At 34.5% G+C, this 20,345-nt stretch overlaps 1 protein-coding gene across 3 annotated transcripts in view; it reads right to left on the reverse strand.

Moving 5' to 3' along the window:
- The window catches only part of PDS5A (PDS5 cohesin associated factor A), a 137,093-nt gene that overhangs the window by 49,906 nt on the left and 66,842 nt on the right, over positions 1-20,345 (reverse strand). For all 3 annotated transcript variants that reach the window (XM_047719141.1, XM_047719142.1, XM_047719143.1), the window contains 8 exons: positions 19,750-19,844; positions 18,709-18,854; positions 16,603-16,754; positions 14,936-15,049; positions 12,292-12,373; positions 10,934-10,982; positions 10,564-10,703; positions 2,835-2,950 (listed from right to left, as the gene is read on the reverse strand). In XM_047719141.1, coding sequence (XP_047575097.1) covers positions 2,835-2,950; positions 10,564-10,703; positions 10,934-10,982; positions 12,292-12,373; positions 14,936-15,049; positions 16,603-16,754; positions 18,709-18,854; positions 19,750-19,844 — 894 coding nt within the window. The remainder of the gene's footprint in view (positions 1-2,834; positions 2,951-10,563; positions 10,704-10,933; positions 10,983-12,291; positions 12,374-14,935; positions 15,050-16,602; positions 16,755-18,708; positions 18,855-19,749; positions 19,845-20,345) is intronic.

The raw sequence follows: 20,345 nt of genomic DNA on the forward strand, positions 1-20,345 counted from the left end.
TAATTACGATGTGTGAGGCATTGTGCTAAGTAGTTTATATATCTATGTCATTTTACGCCTCTCAACAATTCCAGTTGTTACTGTAATGTATTATTCTTATTTTAAAGGTAAGAAAATTAAAGCTCAGAGCAGCTTAAATAGTCTACCCAAGGACACAGGGCTAGTGGCCTGGGCTGCTCTTCCCCTGCAATCTTTACCTGGCTACCCTCCCTAATACCTACTGATCTTTCATTACCCATTTATGTGTGACCTACTTCAGAGCCTTCTCTAACAACAAATCTATCCCACACAATTTGGGTTATCTAACTATCCTTCTCCAGTTTACCCAATGTATTTTACAAACTGCTCCATTAAATATATGTTACGTGAATAAGTAAACCATCTATTTGTAATTTAATAGCCCATGAAGACTTGATTACACAGAAATATCATATGACATATATATTTCTCATTAAAATTAATAAATTGGAATTTTGCATAAAATTAGTCTCTCAGAAACCCTAAGTTGATTTCTCTGAGCCTAAACACCTATGATGTTACTGAAAAAACCGAATTTTTGGTCTTTTAAGACTAGAAATTAACCACTAGCTTATAATTTACAAAAGTAATGAAACCCTATGAAGCTTCATGGAAACAAACAGCAAATGCCCTTATATGTCTCTTTCACAGTCAATACACAAAGGCAAAAGTACTACTTACATGTATTACATCCTTGATTTACCCCATTAGAATTAAACAGCATAGAACAAAGGACACTGACATCAAAATAATAAATCTGGTGGGAATGTAAATGGTATGGCCACTGTAGAAAACAGTATGGAGTTTCCTCAAAAAATTAAAAATAGAAATACCATATGATCCAATAATTCCACTACTGGGTAATTACCCAAAGAAAATAAAAACACTAATTTGAAAAGATATATGCACCCTTTTGTTTACTGCAGAATTATTTATAATAGCTAAGATATGGAAACAACCTAAATGTCCACTGATAGATGAATGGATACACACACACACACACACACACACACACACACAGTGGAATGTTATGCAGCCATAAAAAGAGACAAGGTCTTGTCATTTGCAACAACAGGGATGGACCTAGAGGGTATTATGCTAAGTGAAATAAGTCAGACTGAGAAAGACATATACCATATGGTATATGACATATACCAATATGCAGAATCTAAGAAAAAAAATAAACAAACAAAAAGCAGAATCAGACCTATAAATACAGAGAACTGATGGCTGTCAGAGGGAAGATGGATGGAGGGATGGGCAAAATGAGTGAAGAGGAATGGGAGATATAGGCTTCTAGTTATGGAATAAGTCATGGGAATAAAAAGTACAGAATATATAATACAGTTCATGTACATACAATATCATTGTATGGTGATACATGGGAGCTATATCTGTGGTGAGCCATTGATATAGAGATGTTCAATCACTATGTCGTACAGCTGAAACTAATGTAACATTGTGTTTTGAAGTAGACCCAAATAAAAAAAATTAAAAATTACTTCCATCCTTTGGAAAAATAAACAAATAAATCTATGGTTTTTGTCATTACCCAGCTGTGAACAAACCACTTACTCTCTAAAATCCTTAGTTTTATTCACAAGTAAGAAAATTGAATAAAAAGGAATTATCAGTTAAAGAGAAAAAAGACAAACATCGCTGTCATTAGCTGAATTGTGTACTGTTGAAGTCTAACCTCCAGTACCTGATGTGATTACACTTGGAACAACGGCCTTAAAAGATATAATAAAAAAAAATGAAGTGAAATGTGTGGAGCACTATCCAATATTAGTCCTTATAGGAAGAAAAGATTAGAACACAGACAATGTGAGACCTTGTGAGGAGACCGAAAGAAAGAGGCCATCTGCAAGTCAAGGAGAGAGGCTTCAGAAGAAATCAAACTTGCTGACACCTCTATTTTGGACTTCGAGCCTCCAAACTGTGAGAAAATTAATTTCTGTTGTTTAAGTCACCCAGTTTGTGGAATTTTGTTATGGCGGCCCTAGAAAGTCAAAACAACTGGCATTTCAATACAACAAAAGCGGTAGTTCACATATCATCACATAACTAATAGCTAGAACCAGCTCCTCTAATCCAAGGCTGTTTAAAAAGAGAACCAATAAAACCAAACCAAACCAAACCAAACCAAGAGGGAGAGAGAGAGAACAAGTTAAGTGCTTTGTATTAACCCAACGTGAAAACGAAGACGTATAGCTTATCTATTATGCCAGGCTGCTTAGTGTTACATGTTATCTCTGATTCTCATAATCATCCAACAGGGAGCTATGACAAACATATTGGAGTTAAAAAATAAAATGAAAACTCAGATAAATTACTGGGCTTCTTCCAAAGCCACAAAACTGGTATGCAGTAGACACCGGTTATAAAACCAGATTAGTCTAAGGGGAACTTGTGCTCTTTTCAAAATACTATTGTTTTCACGTATTTCAAGTAAACAGTGATACATATTAAAGGAATGTTGTGTGGCCATCAAAATGGTTAAGAAAACTCAAAGACTGATTGATAGCCTACAGATACAAAATTTTCTTCTTTCTCCATTCTTGATGTTCTAGGTTTTCTTTAATGAGCACATACAGGCTAAAGATAAGAACCCTTAAAAAATAAAAAAGCACTGAAGTAAGCCAATGACCAGAAAACAAGCAGGCCCTTCTTTCAACTTCAATAATACATCCTTCTGCCATTAAAAAGGCTTACAGGGGAACTTTTAGGTTTTCTTAGGGACCCAGAATTCAAACTTATAACACTGTGGTTTCAGATTATGTTCTATTTTTGAGTGAATATATTTCCTAGCTTACCTTATGGCTTCTGAATCAATGTGCACAGGTGCAATTCTTTCCAACAGAAATTTGACCATCTCTAGAAAAGGATTTGTTGGCTGCTTAGGATTTGCAAGTTTTCGAGCTATTTCTCTCTATAGAAAGGAAAGATTTTACCGTAAGAGTGATTTTTCAAAATAAGAATGATTATAGGTAACAAAAGCATTTAAAGATCCAAAACCAGCAGAATCTGCTTTAGAGCTGACTAAATTTCTGTCTTAGACCCTGACTAAAATTATATACTCATCAGGTAATCAATGCAAAATCTGGACTGTGGACAACAGAAAGGGGATGACAAGGTATGACTTATGCTTTCTTTCTCAAATTCCTCCCATGAAGTTATTGCTTAGTAAACAATCCTTTTTAATGCTCTACTTTTAAAAGTTAAAAATTTAAACTTTCATGGGTATGTCTTACTAGTTAATTTCAAAATTTATCTCAAACTAATAAACATAATGTTTATTTCATAATAATTTTATAATACATGTTTTATTTCAGTTAGTGATTTGTTTTTTTAAAGAGGGAAAGATTCGTAAGTACATAATTTTTTAGTACATAAAGTACTAACAGTTTTACAAAAAGTAAAAAGTAGTACATAAGTAAAAGTGAAAGTAGTACATAAAGTTTTTTTAGTTCTGGAAGAGCATAGCTGATTTCAAAGACAGTGGTATTACATCAAATACCTTCTACAAAGAAAACACATTATTGAAGCAATTTCTAAAATATATAGAACCTCCAAAGAGAAGGTTAAATTTACAAAGTCCTGGGCACTGGGGAAAGAAGTTTAATAATGAGGCTTTTAATTGATATCTGTAATAAGTAAATGCAAATTTTGTCTGAGAGGATAAAGCACATTAACAGTGCTTTCCAAAATATAAAAGCACTAACAAATAATAGTCACTTTTCATAAAAAAAAAGAAAAAAAAATCAAACCCCAACATTAGTGGTACATGTTCAGAGGGACAAGGGGAAAAGGAAAAAATTCCTACTGTAGTTTCAGTGACATCTTGACATAAATGAATTATAAAAATATTAAATTAGATACCATCCATATTTGTTAACAGAGCATGTCTCAGGAAAATTTCTTAGTCTTTAAGAGATGCCTGATTTATTTTGCAAGCTGTAACCAACTCAGCAAAATTTTAGCATTTGAGAAAATAAAAATATTTCAGTTAGTGCTCAGTCCTTACATACTTTGCTCTAACCCATAGGTATACATTTTAAATCTGAATTTAAGTACGTTACTATCTTTTGAAATCAAACTTATTTTGTGTGAATCTCCCTAAAAGGAGATAAAAAAAGGAGTAAAAAAATTTTAATGCTTTAACCTAAGATAAAGTCAGTGATCATTTAATAACAAATAAATCTATTGGAAAATTGCTAGACAAACTATAAAATCAGTACTTTGGAACAGATTACTAAAAAAGGAAAAACCAGGCATTAGGAGAAACAGTAATGGTAGAAAAAATAAAGGAAATGTCAAAGGGAATAAGAGTAATTCACAATTACCTAATCAGTCATAACACTATAAAATACACCTAGGTACATAAACGATAACACTAGACACAATAAACTTTTATTTTAAAGTAAAACTTGAAAGTATATTTAAAGTTGGGCGTGGAGCCCAACATGGGGCTTTAACTCATGACCCTGAGATCAAGACCTGAACTGAGATCAAGAATGAGATTTACCCGACTGAGCCACCCAAGCATCTGACAAAATTAACTTTTAAAACGTGATGATTTTGTATTCCAATATAACCTTACATTTAAGTAATCCCTCATAACAATATTTTATGCATGCAATATTTAAGTATTCTTGCATAACAATGATATATGATAATCTTAAGTGATACTAGGGATAAACAGTAAGCTAAATTAGCTTGTGACAACAAAAACCAACTAATTAGTTTGTAGCAACAAATCAACAGTTTCCTTATTTTCTTTACACAAGAAAAAAAAAAGTATACCCACACATACTTTCAGTGCACAAACAAGAAATTTTATAACTGAAAAGCAGTCGACAAAGCTTCAAACAGAAGTAATCATTTGTAATCTTTTTAGGAAATCACAGCGGAAAGAATAAAGAAAATGAATTCTTTCTGCATCCCTGACAATATTTCCAAAATTTCTCACCAACTCCGGTAACAACGCAGATTAATACTACTACTGATATTTACTATTATTTAGTATTTTAAGCACCCTTAACAAGTATCAAGGAAATACAGAAATAGTTCCTATTCTCTTTTTTTAAAAAAGATTTTATTTGAGAGCACCTGAGTTCAAAAGCAAGTGGGAGAGGGACAGAGGAAGAAGCAGACTCCCTGCTGAGCAAGGAGGCAGAGGCAGGCCTTGATCTGGGGACCCTGTGATCTGACACTTTACCGACTGAGCCATCCAGGTGCCCCGACCCCTATTTTAACAAGCTTACAATTTATTAATTTTGTTATTACAAAACAGCTTAAAAAGTCTGCATCTGAGGGCGCCTGGGTGGCTCAGTGGGGTAAGCCTCTACCTTCGGCTCAGGTCATGGTCTCAGGGTCCTGGGATCGAGCCCTGCATCGAGCTCTCTGCTCAGCAGGGAGCCTGCTTTCCCCTTTTTGTCTGCCTGTCTCTCTGCCTACTTGTGATCTCTCTCTCTCTCGGTTAAATAAATAAATAAAATCTTTAAAAAAAGAAGTCTGCATCTATATATTCTTTGTTCTTCATACATTTTTCTTTTCTCATTTTGACAATAAAAAAATGTTTGCTAAAAAAAAAAAAACAGTATTCTTTCACAGTGTTCCCTCTCATATACTTTTGTTTTCCTAATCAAAATGTCCCATAAGAGGATTTTACAGTATCAATATTTTTTGCAGCTGGAAACAGTAAACTAGATAAAGGCAAATTCTCATGAGAAGCAGTTTCTAAAGGTTTAACTTTCATGTTACAGTGACCTGTTGTTTTTGGTTCCTGGAGAGAGATAGAGAGAGATGGGTGGGTTTCCCCCACCAATAAGCAATTCTCCCGACACAAGCAGGATGTCCTACAATTCAGCTCAATTCTGATACTGTCTACCCTGAGGTAGCATTGGTTGGTTCCCAGAGGTTAAGAGTTCAGTCTTAAGGGACTGCTTCCCCCCAACCCCCAGACATCAGTCGAAAGCCCAGGCTGTTACCTACACTTCTGACCAACCGGCTGTAAATCTAGGTTCCCACGATCCCCTCCTTCTTTGGGTTTGATGAACTTGCTAGAGTAGTTCATAAAACTCAGAGCATAATTTACTTCCCAGCTTACTGGTTTATTATAAAAGGATGTAGAACTAGGGAAGAGCCAGAGGGAAGAGATGCACAGGGCAAGGTATGTGGAAAGGACAGAGAACTCCTAATCCCTCTGTGAGCCTGCCCCTCTCCCCATATCTCCACATGTCCATCAACCTGGAAGCCTCACTGAATCTTGTCTTTCTTGTTTTTAATGGAGGCTTCATTACATAGGTTTGATGATCAAATCATTGGCAACTGGTGACTGAACTCAATTTCCAGCCCCTCTGCTCTTCCCAAATGTCAAAGAGTAGTAGGAATGACAAGTTCTAACCGTCTAACCATGTGATTGGCTAGGCGGGGAAGCAGTCCCCACCCTTAGGTGAGATGCCAAAGGAATCCATTAACATAACAAAAGACAACTTCCCATCTCTCAGCACTTAGGAAATTCAAGGGTTTTGGTTCTGTGCCAGAAATGGGGGACAAGACCCAATATATATTTCTTACTATAAATCACATCACACCTCGTATCATTCTCACTGAACCATAGAAAGGTTAAATTAAAAGAAAACAGGAAGCACATGATGATTGTTACTAAATAGCGTAAGTTAGCATCTCTCTCCTTTTTTGCTTTTCTTCTCTACTTCTTCCAGGAACTATACCTATGTTAATATATGCCAACCAGCCTTAAATTTCAGACTTCTAAACACAGCTGCTGCAAGGCCACACATTGTCTTCTCCTACCCTTCAAACATATTCCCTGCTAACCAATCACTAAGCTAGAAATACAGCAGTCATTCTTGAAGTAGTGGTCTAATCCCCACTCGCCCTTTAAGATTCGATTCTGGAATCACTTATTCTAAAATAAGCTATTGCCATCTCCATCCCTGCTGTTCCTTTCTGTTACTAAAGTGCACGATTCTATCAGAATACTTACCACACTGTATTCTCTATTGAAATATTTGCCTGCCTCTGTCACCTAAACTGCAACTTCAGTGAGAGACCATGTACAATGCAATTTACTAAATCCATGTAGTGATCTATAATGGTATCCCTTGATCAAGGGACAACCCAAAATTTGGCCTTCAGAAGATACAATGCACATTCAGGTAACCCCGCAGGGAAGGGTTTTTGAAGGTGTGGTCCATGAAAGACTGGTATCAGAATCACTTTAAGACTTTTAAAAAGATGGAGATTGAGATCCCTATCCACTTATTTTAAGAATTCCTAGTGTTCGTTATAAATATGTAACACCACAAGAATTACTTTTCATTTGCATCTCACAGGGCAGTGCAAGAGATCTTGTATTAGGTCATATACAAAATTTCATCTTATCTTATTCTAACAATCTTATGAGGTTGGTAATATTTATAGATGAAGAAAAAGGAAGCTCAAAAATACTGAGTAACTCACCAACAGTCAAAATGGTAGTATATAGCACAGCTGAAATTCAAACCTAGGACTGTCTCAAATGCTCAATTAATAAGCTTCCTGAAAAATCTTGAAGTTTAGCTCATAGGGAGGTGCTACAGCATAAAAGAGCAAGCAGAGCTCACGCTATGGCAAATATGTGATCCGTCTCTAGGACCAAGGTATGGAAACTCAAAACCTGAAGTCCAAAGGGAAAGCCAATCTATCCAGCATGTATCATAATACCACTGCTCATTCTCTCTCACTACAGCATCATGTATACATGTATTAATCCACAGTATGTGTCTATTACTCCTTGCTCAAAGTGTTTGATCTCCATTCCCACAAATTCTGTTACTGAGTAACGGTCACCTCCTGAGAAGTGACTGCCATTTAGAAAAAAAGGAAGTGGTAGTATATACACATTAGCAGAGGACAGAATGGAACTCTCAGAGATGGTACAAAAGCTACATAGAGTGACAGAAAGTAAATTTTGTGTATTTCTTTTTTTAATTTTTTGGGAAGATTTTATTTATTTATTTGGCAGAGACACAGTGAGAGAGGGAACACAAGCAGGGGGAGTGGGAGAGAAGCAGGCTCCTTGCTCAGCAGGGAGCCCAATGTGGGGCTGAATCCCAGGAGCCTGTGATCATGACCTGAGCAGAAGGCAGACACCCAACGACTGAGCCACGCGGGTGCCCTAGTGTTTACGTAATTCTTCTTTATTCTTTTCTTAAAACTTCAGAATGAAACTGTCAGGGAAAGAGGAATGTGATACTAGAGGGTATATGTTAACTAGTACCAGCAGCCCTTGTGGATAAAGACAAAATGATATAGATATTCTGGAAAACAGCAAAAACTCTTCTAACAGTGGTCATTTTCCTGAGAATTTAAAGGGTATTATAAATCCTATTTTATACTCAAGAATATACAGATAAGTTAAATAATGTGCTCAGAATACACAATGCTAATGGTAAAAGCCAGAAATTACTGTGAAACATCCATCAAAGAAAATAAACTAAAAAACATGAATAGCAGAAATTTTTTCTTCTAGAATAGAGTTCTATTAGCTATTCTGTGGTCCATTTCTTAAAATATCCTCAGAATAACCACCCCCCTCCAAACCCACCAAAAAGTATCATTACCGTGCTCTTCCCAGTGCAACCGCGGTCCTCATCTCTACTTCGCGGGTTGCTAAAATCAGGAGTGCTGACTGGCTGCACTGCAGGGCCGTGGTATTCATCCTGGGATATTTTGGTTACAAACATCTGTTTTACATATACTTTTTGGATTTGGAAACTCTTAAGATATTTATGGTCTGACAAATAGTAGGAATTCATGTTATTTGCAATTTTTTCAAACTCAAGCTCAATTTCTGTTTTCTCAGACCAAGACACCACTTGATTGTTCTTTCTCGAGGTCATTTGTTGGGCAGTACTCAGTTTGTACTGGCTCCTCCTACAAACAATGGAATGTATTGAAAGAACACTACTGAGGACCTGTAAGATCTAGACTCTACCTGTAGCTCAGCTACTATCACCAGCTGAAACCTTAAAATTCACTGTCTTTATTTGTAAAATGAGGTAAACTTGTAAAATGAAAACCCTTTCTTTTTTTAAAAGATTTTATTAATTTCAGAGAGCGAGAGCGAGTGAGCGAGCATGTGTAAGCGAGGAGAGGTGCAGAAGGAGAGAGAGAATCTCAAGCAGACTCCGTACTGAGCACTGAGCCCCATGCAGGACTCGATCTCACGACTCTGAGATCATGACCTGGGCCAAAATCAAGAGTTGGACGTTTAACCCACTGAGCCACCCTAGTGCCCTTAAAGCAACTATTTCTAAGGTCTTTTCTAAATATTTCATTCTATGATCCAATTACATTAGTAGATACCCTGCAGGACACAGTACTCTAGAACTAGAATACTAAATGCCAAAGACATAAATGCAACCTTTTAACTGTTTTCAGCAAATCACCCTGCTCAGAAGGGCAAAAGCAGAGGCAGTCTGAGCACTTGGCATCTCCTCATCCCTAGGCCGAAGAGAAGAGTCCAATGTTCTCTTCCCTAAATTAGCTTCCCCTCATCTCTTCCTAATCCTTATTTTTTTTAAAATCCACTTTGAGACCTAATATTTCAAGAATGAATAAAAAATACCTATTCCATGCTCTCAGACCACTTTGTATATACATCTATTATAGTCCTCATCTCTTTATACACAAATAATTATTGCACTCTAATTCTTTCTAGAACAAAGTTAGACATAAATATCTGAAATAATTTTCTTTTCTCTTACTCAGCTCTGTAAGCCTGGTCCCAAACACAGTAGTTATAACATATGTAATACAACAGAAATATAATTTATTTAAATCCTAAAGGGCAGTGCAGGGCCAGGCATTATGATATATATACACACAGACACACCCACAAAATTTTCTAATCATCTTATGAGTTTTTTAATGTTTATAGATGAGAAAAATGATTCTACAAAATACTGAAGAACTTACTAAAGGTCACACTGGTAGTTAATGGTACAGCTGAAATTCAAACACAGAAAAATGCTGAATAAATGAATGGATGAACTTTTCCTTCCTGATATTTTCAATGAATACTGGTTTTCTATAAAATAAAGAATCCAGGAATAGAATGAAGAAAAAAGCCTAAAAGGAATTACCTTATCTATAAATGCATATATGGCAATGTAACTGCTGCTAATTTCTTGACAAGGGTTATTTCCATGCTAATACGTGAGTGAAGAAAATGCATACACACATAAGCATTTAGAAAATTCTATTTACTTAACAAATGTCTACTAAATACAAAGCATACTGTCCTGCTCAATTCCTAGGACCAACCTCCCTGGCTTAGTTCTCTAGTGTTTTTCCTGGAATTTGGCTAAACAGTGGTAAGACAGCTAAGCTAACCACAGATACACTTCCGGATAATTCTGAGTTCACAATATTGTTAAATTAACACAAATAATTTATGTAAAGCAGACTTTAATAAAATATAAATTTCAACAAAGCAAAGCTAAAAGAACACGTGCAGAAGTATAATTTACTAACCACACAAACATCTGCCTGTTTGCATGAACAGGTTGGGCTGATTAATAACTCCAGCTGAGATCGCAATTTTTCATCATCACCAAGAACCTGGTTAAATTTCTTTACAAAATCTTGTGCTTTCCCAGGGTCAGGCAAATTCTCTGTAAAATTGAAAGAGAATCAGTATTATAAAAGAAAAACTACCAAACTAAAAGCAAGCTCTCTTAAAAATTATGCTGAGCTATCAAAAAATAATCAGCCTCCCTCGTTCTTAGAAATTAAGATGATTACTTTCTCTTACTTAGTATTAAATTGATAGTCCCATTATGTAAATTATTTGTCTGTTTTGATGTTTATTATACATATATATGGAATGAATAAACAAACTCACTTGCTATGGTCATCAGCTTTCCAAACATGGCAGAACAGTTAGCCTCTGACTGAAATTTAAAACCGAAACAAAAGAAGTCATATGTGCTACCAAATTTCTGTAAGAAAATCCAATTACACATTTTTAAAGAAAAACAAACAAACAAAAATAAACCAAAACAAAAAAAATCACAAACCAGTTGCCAGAAAATCTATACCTTAAGTTGATAACAAAGAACTGTGGAGTGGCAACAACTATTAAGTTAGGACAAAGAGAAGGAAAGGTGATGTCATAAAGAGGTTTTAAATATTAAAAAGGAGTACATAACTTCCACAAGGAAAACATCTCGCCAGAATACTGACCTGAAGATAATGGAAATAATTATCATCAAAATTACTGTGAAACTATACATCAAAGAAAATTAACTAAAAATGTTAAGAGTAGAAAAAAATTTCTTCCTATTCTGAATAGTTCTATTAACTATTCTGTGGCCTATTACTAAAATAATCTTAGAATATCCTCTGCCTTCCAAAAAGTAATTTTGTATAGTCCAACACAATAATAAAGTATTACTTTATTACTAAATTAGTATGACATTGGAATAATTTGGATCAGAAATTGGTAAACTATGGTCCCATGAACCATCTGTTATTGTTAAAGTTTTGCAGAAACACAGTCACAGTCGTTCATTTACATATTGTCTATGACTGCTTTTGTGATTTTGGAAACAGAGTTGAGCAGTTCAACAGAGACTTTATGGCTGGTAAAGCCTAAATTTTTGTAATCTGATCATTTATAAAAAAATTTTGCCAACCCTTGCTTTAGCATCAATAGACCCTTGAAGGGTCTCTGTCTACAAGTTCCTAGTTAAAAACACCCATTCTAGTAGCAAACACATTTAGAAATATATTAAGAAATTATTCACATTTCTTTCTCCCATCTTCCAGATGACGCTGGGCAGAATTTTTTTGTTAATTTGACTTTGCCATATTTGTAGAATTGGTACCTAATTTGATATTGACTCTATAATGAAGGACCCAAAATCATGGAGTAAAAAAAAAAAAAGCAAATCATGATTTCTCATAAAATTTTATCTCAATGTTTAATTCTAATTATTTGAAAATGGATGAACCATATATAAATTCTTAGTATCTAAAATGATAAACCAGAAATTACCATTTATTTGTTCATGCTAGAAAATAAGATTTTGTTATATTCATTTACAGTGAAAATGCAGTTTGGAAAACTAGAGAAATTATGTGTAACCAAAATTTGGAAAACACTCAATAATAGTTTTTACTTGCTTCATTATATGCAACTACACAAAAACTGAACAATGACCATAACAAACTATTAATTTAAACAAATCATGAACCTACTGTAGGTTGCTTGTGCAAATCCAACAGTTCTCGTACATGACTTCTAAGCATGTTCTGACACTTCCACATTTCATTGAGAGCTCTGTTAATAAATATGAAAAAATATGTAATATAACAATCTGGTAATTCAACTTTACTATTTTTCTTACTGTCTAGGACAGACACACCATGCTTCTCCATCTATTTAAAAATTTTAAGCACCAGCACCAGCCATTTATTTACCGGACTAAGACAGGTAGGTTTAAAATAGTAAATAAAAGGCTTCTTATGAAAGAAAGTACTTAAGAAGTTTTAGGACGATGAATAGGATCTTTCTAGGTAAATGGGGACTGAAAGACTTTATTATTATTATTTTTTAAAGATTTTATTTGTTTGAGAGAAAGAGAATGCTTTAGTGGGAGGTTGTGGGAGGGGCAGAGTGAGAGGGAGAAGCATATTCCCCACTGAGCAGGGAGCCAGACGGGAGGCTTGAACCTAGTACCCCGAGATCATGATCTAAGCCAAAGAGTGACACTTAACCAACTGAGTCACCCAGGTGCCCTGGACTGAAAGACATTCTAAGCAGAGAAAACTAGAATGTTCTAGTACAAAAAAAGATAAAATGTCATCAAAATGCCTGGGATAGGTAACAAATTTTTTTTTTACAGATTTGGGGCAGAGAGTGCGAATGAAGTATCATCAGAAAGCGGGAACATACTGCAGAAAAGGATCAGATCATAAAAGCATTTTCATAGTAGGCTAAGAGGTATGAATGAAGGGCTGCAGAAATGAACTTCACAGAAATGATGCAGATTCAAGGCATCAAATTTAACTTGAGTATTTATTATTCTAGACTTCCTTCTCTCCATGAAAGCAATTTTTCTTCTCTCACAAACCCAGTTCATAATTCCAGATGCCCAGAGGGATCTCTGAGATATTAGTCTATGTTGGAGTATTATTTGCCAATATTTTGAAAATACAGAGAGATCAAAACCTTAGGCCAGGGATTTACTACCTAGGATGAGCATCAGGAACCACCTGCAAATTTTTAAAATGGCCAATGTCCCCTAATAGAATACACTAGGGACCCAACATAAGTTACCTCTGTAGAATTTCTGCTGAAAATGCATAAGCCCAATCTAATAATGAGGAAACACTGGATGAACCCAAATTGAGGGGATATTTTACAAAATTGGACTGGACCATGCAATACTCTTTCCCAATCATCAAAGTTATAAAAGATAAAGAAAGGCTAAGGAATGGCTCCAAATTAAGATAACCAGAGACATGACAATGAAATATACGATCTGTAATCCTAGAATGGAAAATAAAAAACCTCATAAAGCACATTACTGGAATAACTGAGGAAACTTAAATATACATTAGATTAGACAATGATATTTTATCAATGTTAAATCTCTTGATTTTGGTAAGAGTACTCTTGGTCATATAAGAGAATATCTTGCTCCTAGGGAATATACACTGAAATATTTAGGGGTAAATGGATCCAGTGTCTACAATTTACTCTCAAATGGTTCAGAAAAAAATATTTATGTAGAGAGAAAGAAAAAGTATATGCAAATGGCAAATGATAAAGCAAATGACGAATCTGGATAAAAGGCACATCATAGGGCGCCTGGGTGGTTCAGTGGGTTAGGCCTCTGCCTTCAGCTCAGGTCATGATCTCAGGGTCCTGGGATAGAGCCCCGCATCGGGCTCTCTGCTCTGCAGGGAGCCTGCTTCCTCCTCTCTCTCTCTCTGCTTGCCTCTCTGCCTACTTGTGATTTCTCTCTGTCAAAAAAATAAAATCTTAAAAAAAAAAAAAAGAAAGCACATAACACTTTCTATTATTCCCGCAACTTTTCTATAAGCTTGAAATTATATGAAAGTTAAAAGACAAATACATAAAATACAATATACACATATTATAATAATACACACACACGAGCTGAGGTTCTTTTCAGAATAATTGGAATTCTTAGTGACAGAACATGTTTACTTTTTAAAAAGCTTTATTACAACGGAGTGACCACACATTCTAGTTAGCCTGGGAAAATTAACGTTTATGCCAACTGCCGGATCAAAAATATTAACAGCGCCTTTCAGTTTAAAAAATATCCCAGTTCAGACAAACAATCATATGGTCATTCTACACAGGGGTGATCTGAATATACTTTCCTGATTAAGAAGCAGGATTTAGTTCTTAGGATTTGTACTGTAAAGCTCCAATAGTGTAATTTAGATCCCTTTCAACAGGTAGACAAAAGTCATTTTGACAAGGGGATTTCTTTGAATCCCTGAAACTGTGTTACTGACTCAGTTGCCAAATATGTCTACACATACTGGAATTTTTGCTTTTAATTTCTCTGAACTTCTAAAAATTTTTTGTATAAACATTATCTAAGATTCTTTTTTCCCTTGAGACCATGTGTGAGTGCAAGGGGTGGGTTGGGTGGGGGCAGAGGGAGAGAATCTTAATCAAGCTCTGTGCCCAGCCCAGGCAAATAAGCCAGAATCGAGTCAGACCCTTAAATGACTAAACCACCCAGGCGCCCCGAAGTTCTTGATTCAACTAGAAGAAGCAACAATCCCATCAACAATTAGATAAGGTAAAGTAATTTTACAAAATCTTTAACTCCAAACAATCATTTAAAAAGTAACTTACTTGACAGCATTTGGATCCAAACTAGCATATAAATAATATAAGCATTTCATTCTCTCTTCTGTTTCCAAGTTGTGGGGGACAAGATACTGAGCAAAGATTTTCTCTACCAACAGTCTATAAAACAAAAAATCCCAATAACAATTATTCTATTTTTTTTATTTTTAGAAGCAACAGCCCTTTTATATTCTAACCACCTCATGCAAAGATACCAGATCTATGTGTGTAAATACAGTGGAAAAGATTAGTAGGTGACCAGTTCCTTTCCTTGGAGTACGGTTTTTATTTGATTGTTGGTGGTTCTTATTTTTTGTTTTTGGAGTACTCTCTATGCCCAATGTGGGGCTTGAACTCGTGAAATCAAGAGTTGCATGCTCTACTGACTGAGACAGGCAGGCACCCTGGGTATAGTTATTTTAAAATTTAGAGCTATGGTTGCTATTGTGGCTTCACTTTTTGTCAGTATGGAACATTTGTTCTAAAAGGGTTTATATGTTATTCCTAAATACAGGGTGCGAGGCTGTGCCTGCTATTCTTCATCACTCCTGAGCTACAGGAAATTACTTAGCAGTCATGGACAGCTAATTCTCAAAAAAAAAAAAAAAAAAAAAAAAAAAAAGAAAGAAAGAAAGAAAGAAAGAAAAACCCCAAAACCAAACCAAAACAACCCAACACTCCCCCGCCCCATACACATTAATTTCCTACAATTACAATCCAACTCCTTTCCCATGAGGTCATCTAAAATCAGGGGGATCTTCCTTCATATTACCACTTCCCGAAAATTTAGATTTTCCTGTGTGTATCTGATCTCTCTTCTCTCTACAGTCTAAATTCCTTAATGATACTGGAATAACCATCTTGCTAAGCTTATATTTATTAACTAGAACCACAAGAATAAGACAATACTAGAAATCTTCATTAATCAATAAAATACACAGCCAGTGATGCAGAAGTTATCAGTCTAATTCTATCAAACACTGCAAAGCACTTTGCAAAAACCAAAATCATTACTACAACCCCAAACAAACCAAATTACAAGCCATAGTAATATTCAGAAAATGAAACAATGTAAGTCCCTAACACGAGGAAAGAAATTTTGTAACAAGTATGGGGATGCATGTTAATTTGACATACTGTGGTGATCTCTTCCCAGTATATACAAATACAGAATCATTATGTTATATACCTATAATCGTTATGTGTCGATTGTTCCTCAATTAAAAAAACATCATAGCACTGCCTCTATTGATACCTATTGTGTTGCAAAAAAGTAAAAATAGTAACTAGCAGTTATTGAATAGTCTCATATTGACAGGCTTGGGCTAGGGAGCTTTATGTTTTTTTATTTAATCCACATGACCATCTTGTATGGAAAGCTTTATTATTTTTTAGATAAAACCAAGGTGCACAGAAGTCAGCTGTGTAAAGCAGACGTCTAATAAGGTGAAGAATGAATATCTGGTCTCTGGTCTGACCCCAAAGCCCATACCCACTTCACTAATTATGCTACTTGACAATTTGTACCAGTCTTATTTAAACATAGAATGTATAAATACGCAGAAAGTGATTTCCAAATTTAGAAACAATTAAAAAATTAAGAAGTATATTATATGTCAAAAAAATCAAAAGCACTTTTATAGTCAACCATTCTACCAACATGCCAGACTTACTTGTCATCGATGCTATTCTGATAATAAATATGCAAAAGTTTGTCCTTTATCCAGCTGACTTTCTCTGCAGCTTCCTTTCCTGCTTCACCATGAAGACAGTATTTCTTATAAAGCTGAGCCAGACCCATCATAGCTTCTTTTCTTACTCGCCACTAAAAAGTATAAAGTTTATTGAATGAGCAAGATATCAAACTTTAGTATACAAATCTGCAAAAACTGGCATTTCTTCACTAGTTTTTACAATCAGACTTATATGTACCTAAGCTGGCATAATACTTATTCTCCTAAGAAGCAACAAATTGCTTTACCAGTAATTTTGAATATTCCTATTCATAAATCAGACTATTTAAAAAATTGTCTAATGCAAATACTACTAAATCACCTACCAATTTATTTCCCTCACAGCCAAGCAATCAGTAGTAAATCTTGCACATGATTTCATTAGATTCTGTCTAAAAAATATGCCCGTTTTAAAACTGATGAAAACGTAAAAGAAAATGTGATTTACCCTGCAACCAAAAGCCCTATCATCTGTAATGTTTTATCCTAATTACATTCCTTTTGATATTAACTCAGAATAAAAATAAAATTTAGTATCAGGATCCTAAATTACAAAGTTGGAAAGCACCTTAGTGATCATTTTAAGTGAACTTCTTTACTTTATAGATTAAAAGGGCAAATGATTTACCTAGCCACATACTAGTTAGTGGAAGAAGACTCTTTGGGACTTCTAGAGACTGGAACAGTTTGCTAGGAGGAAAGAAAGGTGGCAGGAAGAAGGTCGATAAAAAAAGGAGACTATAAAAACCTACAGTTAGAACCATGACAGTGAGATGTAATTAAAAAAAAAAAAAAAAAAAAAACTAGAAAAGATATTTGTCTCAATAACAAATCAGAGCATATGATCTTTGGTTTATTTACATTAATATTTCTTTACAATCTTTTATATAATTTCTTCATTTTTAGGATATTTAGATGGAATGAAACTTTGTTCCCATATAACAGGTAACTGATGCCTTTGACATTTCACACATGAATCCAAATAATGTAAGCAGTGAAATCTAAGAATAAGTCCTGTCCCCACATTTTATAGAGGAGAAAACAAATTTCAGAAAGGCTATACACAAGGTCATCTACTTTACTGCACCAAAATTGGGGTCCTAAAAAAATATCTAGTAGATGCTATTATGACCATATCAACAGCCTCAGGAAGATTCATTTATTCAACTCTTTCAGAAACTATAAACAAACATTAGCAGAAGCAGGAGTGAAATGTTTCTAAAACGAAGAAATAATACAAATGGTAATACCTTCAATCAAGTGTGTGTATGGAGGTGGGGGCGGGAAAGTTACTAGCTAACCAACAGGCAGAGCTTCATTTCATTTAAATAAAAGCCAAGAGGAAAAACTTGTTCAAAGTTGTAATTACTGATACAGCTGAACATGTTAAACAGTGCCTGCCTAACATACTTGCCTCCTCTACCAAAATAGTTAGAAAGAACCTAAAGAATACCTTTGCTGTATTTTATAACCAAAAATAGAGTTTTACTCTGAAACTACTGCTAAAGGACACTGGTTTTACGAGGATGGTGTGTTTTCAACTATGCCCCAAATAAAACAGCACACTGCAAAGGTAACTTGTGTTCAAGTTGTTAATATGATGCCTGATCAGCCTGCCCTGCATGTCTGTCTCTGGCTTACAGCTGACACTATTCCTTAGCAACAGGTTTTGTTGTTCTTAGTACTAGTCTTCCTTAACAAATCACGTTTTTAACTGTAACCACAGAAAGGAAGTCACACAAAAAAGTATCTGAACATATGACTGTCACTTCAGCCCTTAGCATGGCATAGCGATACAGAAATATCACTTTCATATAAAGTATGATATATTTTTAGCCCAATGAATGATAGATCCAGCTAAGTTTATGCGACACGGTCACTTTTGAAAATGGTAACTGTAAGAAAAACAACATAGGTGATCACTCACTATTCTACTGAAACTCATAACTGAAAAGGTAAATTAAAACTTTAGAAATAATTTCTTTGTCTTTAGTAAACATTTTAAATATAATAAATTACAAAAGAATAAAATTCCTCAGATTTTACCCGTTTATCCAGTGTTCTTTCTCTTACAAAGCCAAGGAGTTGATCATTTACTAAGGCAAGGTCTCTTTTGGCAGCTGTTATTATAGTAACAATGACATCATGACGAATAGCCTCTTCGGGATCATGTGACCTAACTTTCAAATACTCTGTAATAAGAGAAAAAAACTAAAGCTAAATGTTAGCTATGATACTTGTCATGTTCAGAATGACAGAAAAGACTAACGCTTTAGGCTTCTATCCATACTGAAACAATGTTTGTAAAAAGTGGCATGAATTAAAATAATTTTTATTTCTGATGTGGCAATACCCTACATAATCACAAAATAAAATACACCACACTATTTCTTACTGGAGTCACATCTTAATAAATAATGTATTTTACCTCAACTATTGTGGAAAAGTCAAATCACAATGAAATATCTGATTTATATATTCAGAACTTAAGTTACAATACAAATTAAGAGAAGTAAAAGAAAAATAGTAAAAATGCTTACAGCAAGTTTGCTGACAGGTATATTTCTGTACATTACACAATATAAAATACATAGTAACTAGAATTCTATGACCTCTAAAAAAGATTCTTAAATAATTACAATACAAACAAAACCAAAACAAAAAATGATTCTTCTCTTTTGATAAAATCATTTATTTGCCAATACCAAACAAGCAAGTTCAAATGCTCCATGTTCAAGTTAAGAATGGGAAATTCTAGTCTATTCCAGGAGATAATCACTTTCTGGGTTATTATTAGATCATGTTTCTAAATTTAATTATCATATAGGTATAATGATTTGTGCCCAAACCCAATGTCTACTTCCTCAAACTATGATTTCCAAAAAATCCTGAAGGATTACAATATGAAGATTTCAAGAGTAATTTTATTATATAAATATAAAAATCACTTATCAGCCCAGGACTGATAAAAAACTGAAGTAGAGGCAGAGTTAAAACCTCTTCAGATACTAAATTTAAGGTCAAAGGTCACATCTAAAATATATTTGTGTGATTACTCTCGTATTTATAATAAATCAGCCAGCTTACCTGTGAGATCCTTTGCTAAATCTGGGTGATTCATTAAACAGTGACTGGCAAATTTCACACTTTCTAATCTCACGGGAACGTGAATGTCATTAAATCTACATGGAAAAGGTTGTTAAAGATTAGTTGTAAGGCAAAATAATTATTTTCAAATAAATAATTATTTTCATATCTACATAAGTGCCTATAAACAGTTACCAATAAAAAAGTGTGTTATTTTATAATAACAGTATGTTCTGAAGGAAGAATATAAAAAAATACATATTTTCACAAAAACATTTTTGAAAACACAATGTTTACCATGCTAAAACAAAAGTATAAATACATCCCCCAACCCAAAATACATACTTTGTAAAGCCCCAAATTTAAGAGCCTAGTTATAACACAAAACAAAAAATAAAAATTTAAAACCTACAAAATGTACTTGAAAAACGTTAAAAGGGGAAAATACTGGACAAAGAGGTAGAAAACAAATCATATGAGAGGCAGGTCTAGAAGTTCAAAGGAAAGTTCATAAATGTATGTGTCATAACTGCCTTACAACAAAGAAGTTTCATATGCTGGGATGAACTTGTATTAAAGTACTCTTGCAAAGGTTG

This window comes from Lutra lutra, chromosome 2 (genome assembly GCF_902655055.1).
Source record: "Lutra lutra chromosome 2, mLutLut1.2, whole genome shotgun sequence".
In the NCBI taxonomy this organism is placed as follows: domain Eukaryota; kingdom Metazoa; phylum Chordata; class Mammalia; order Carnivora; family Mustelidae; genus Lutra; species Lutra lutra.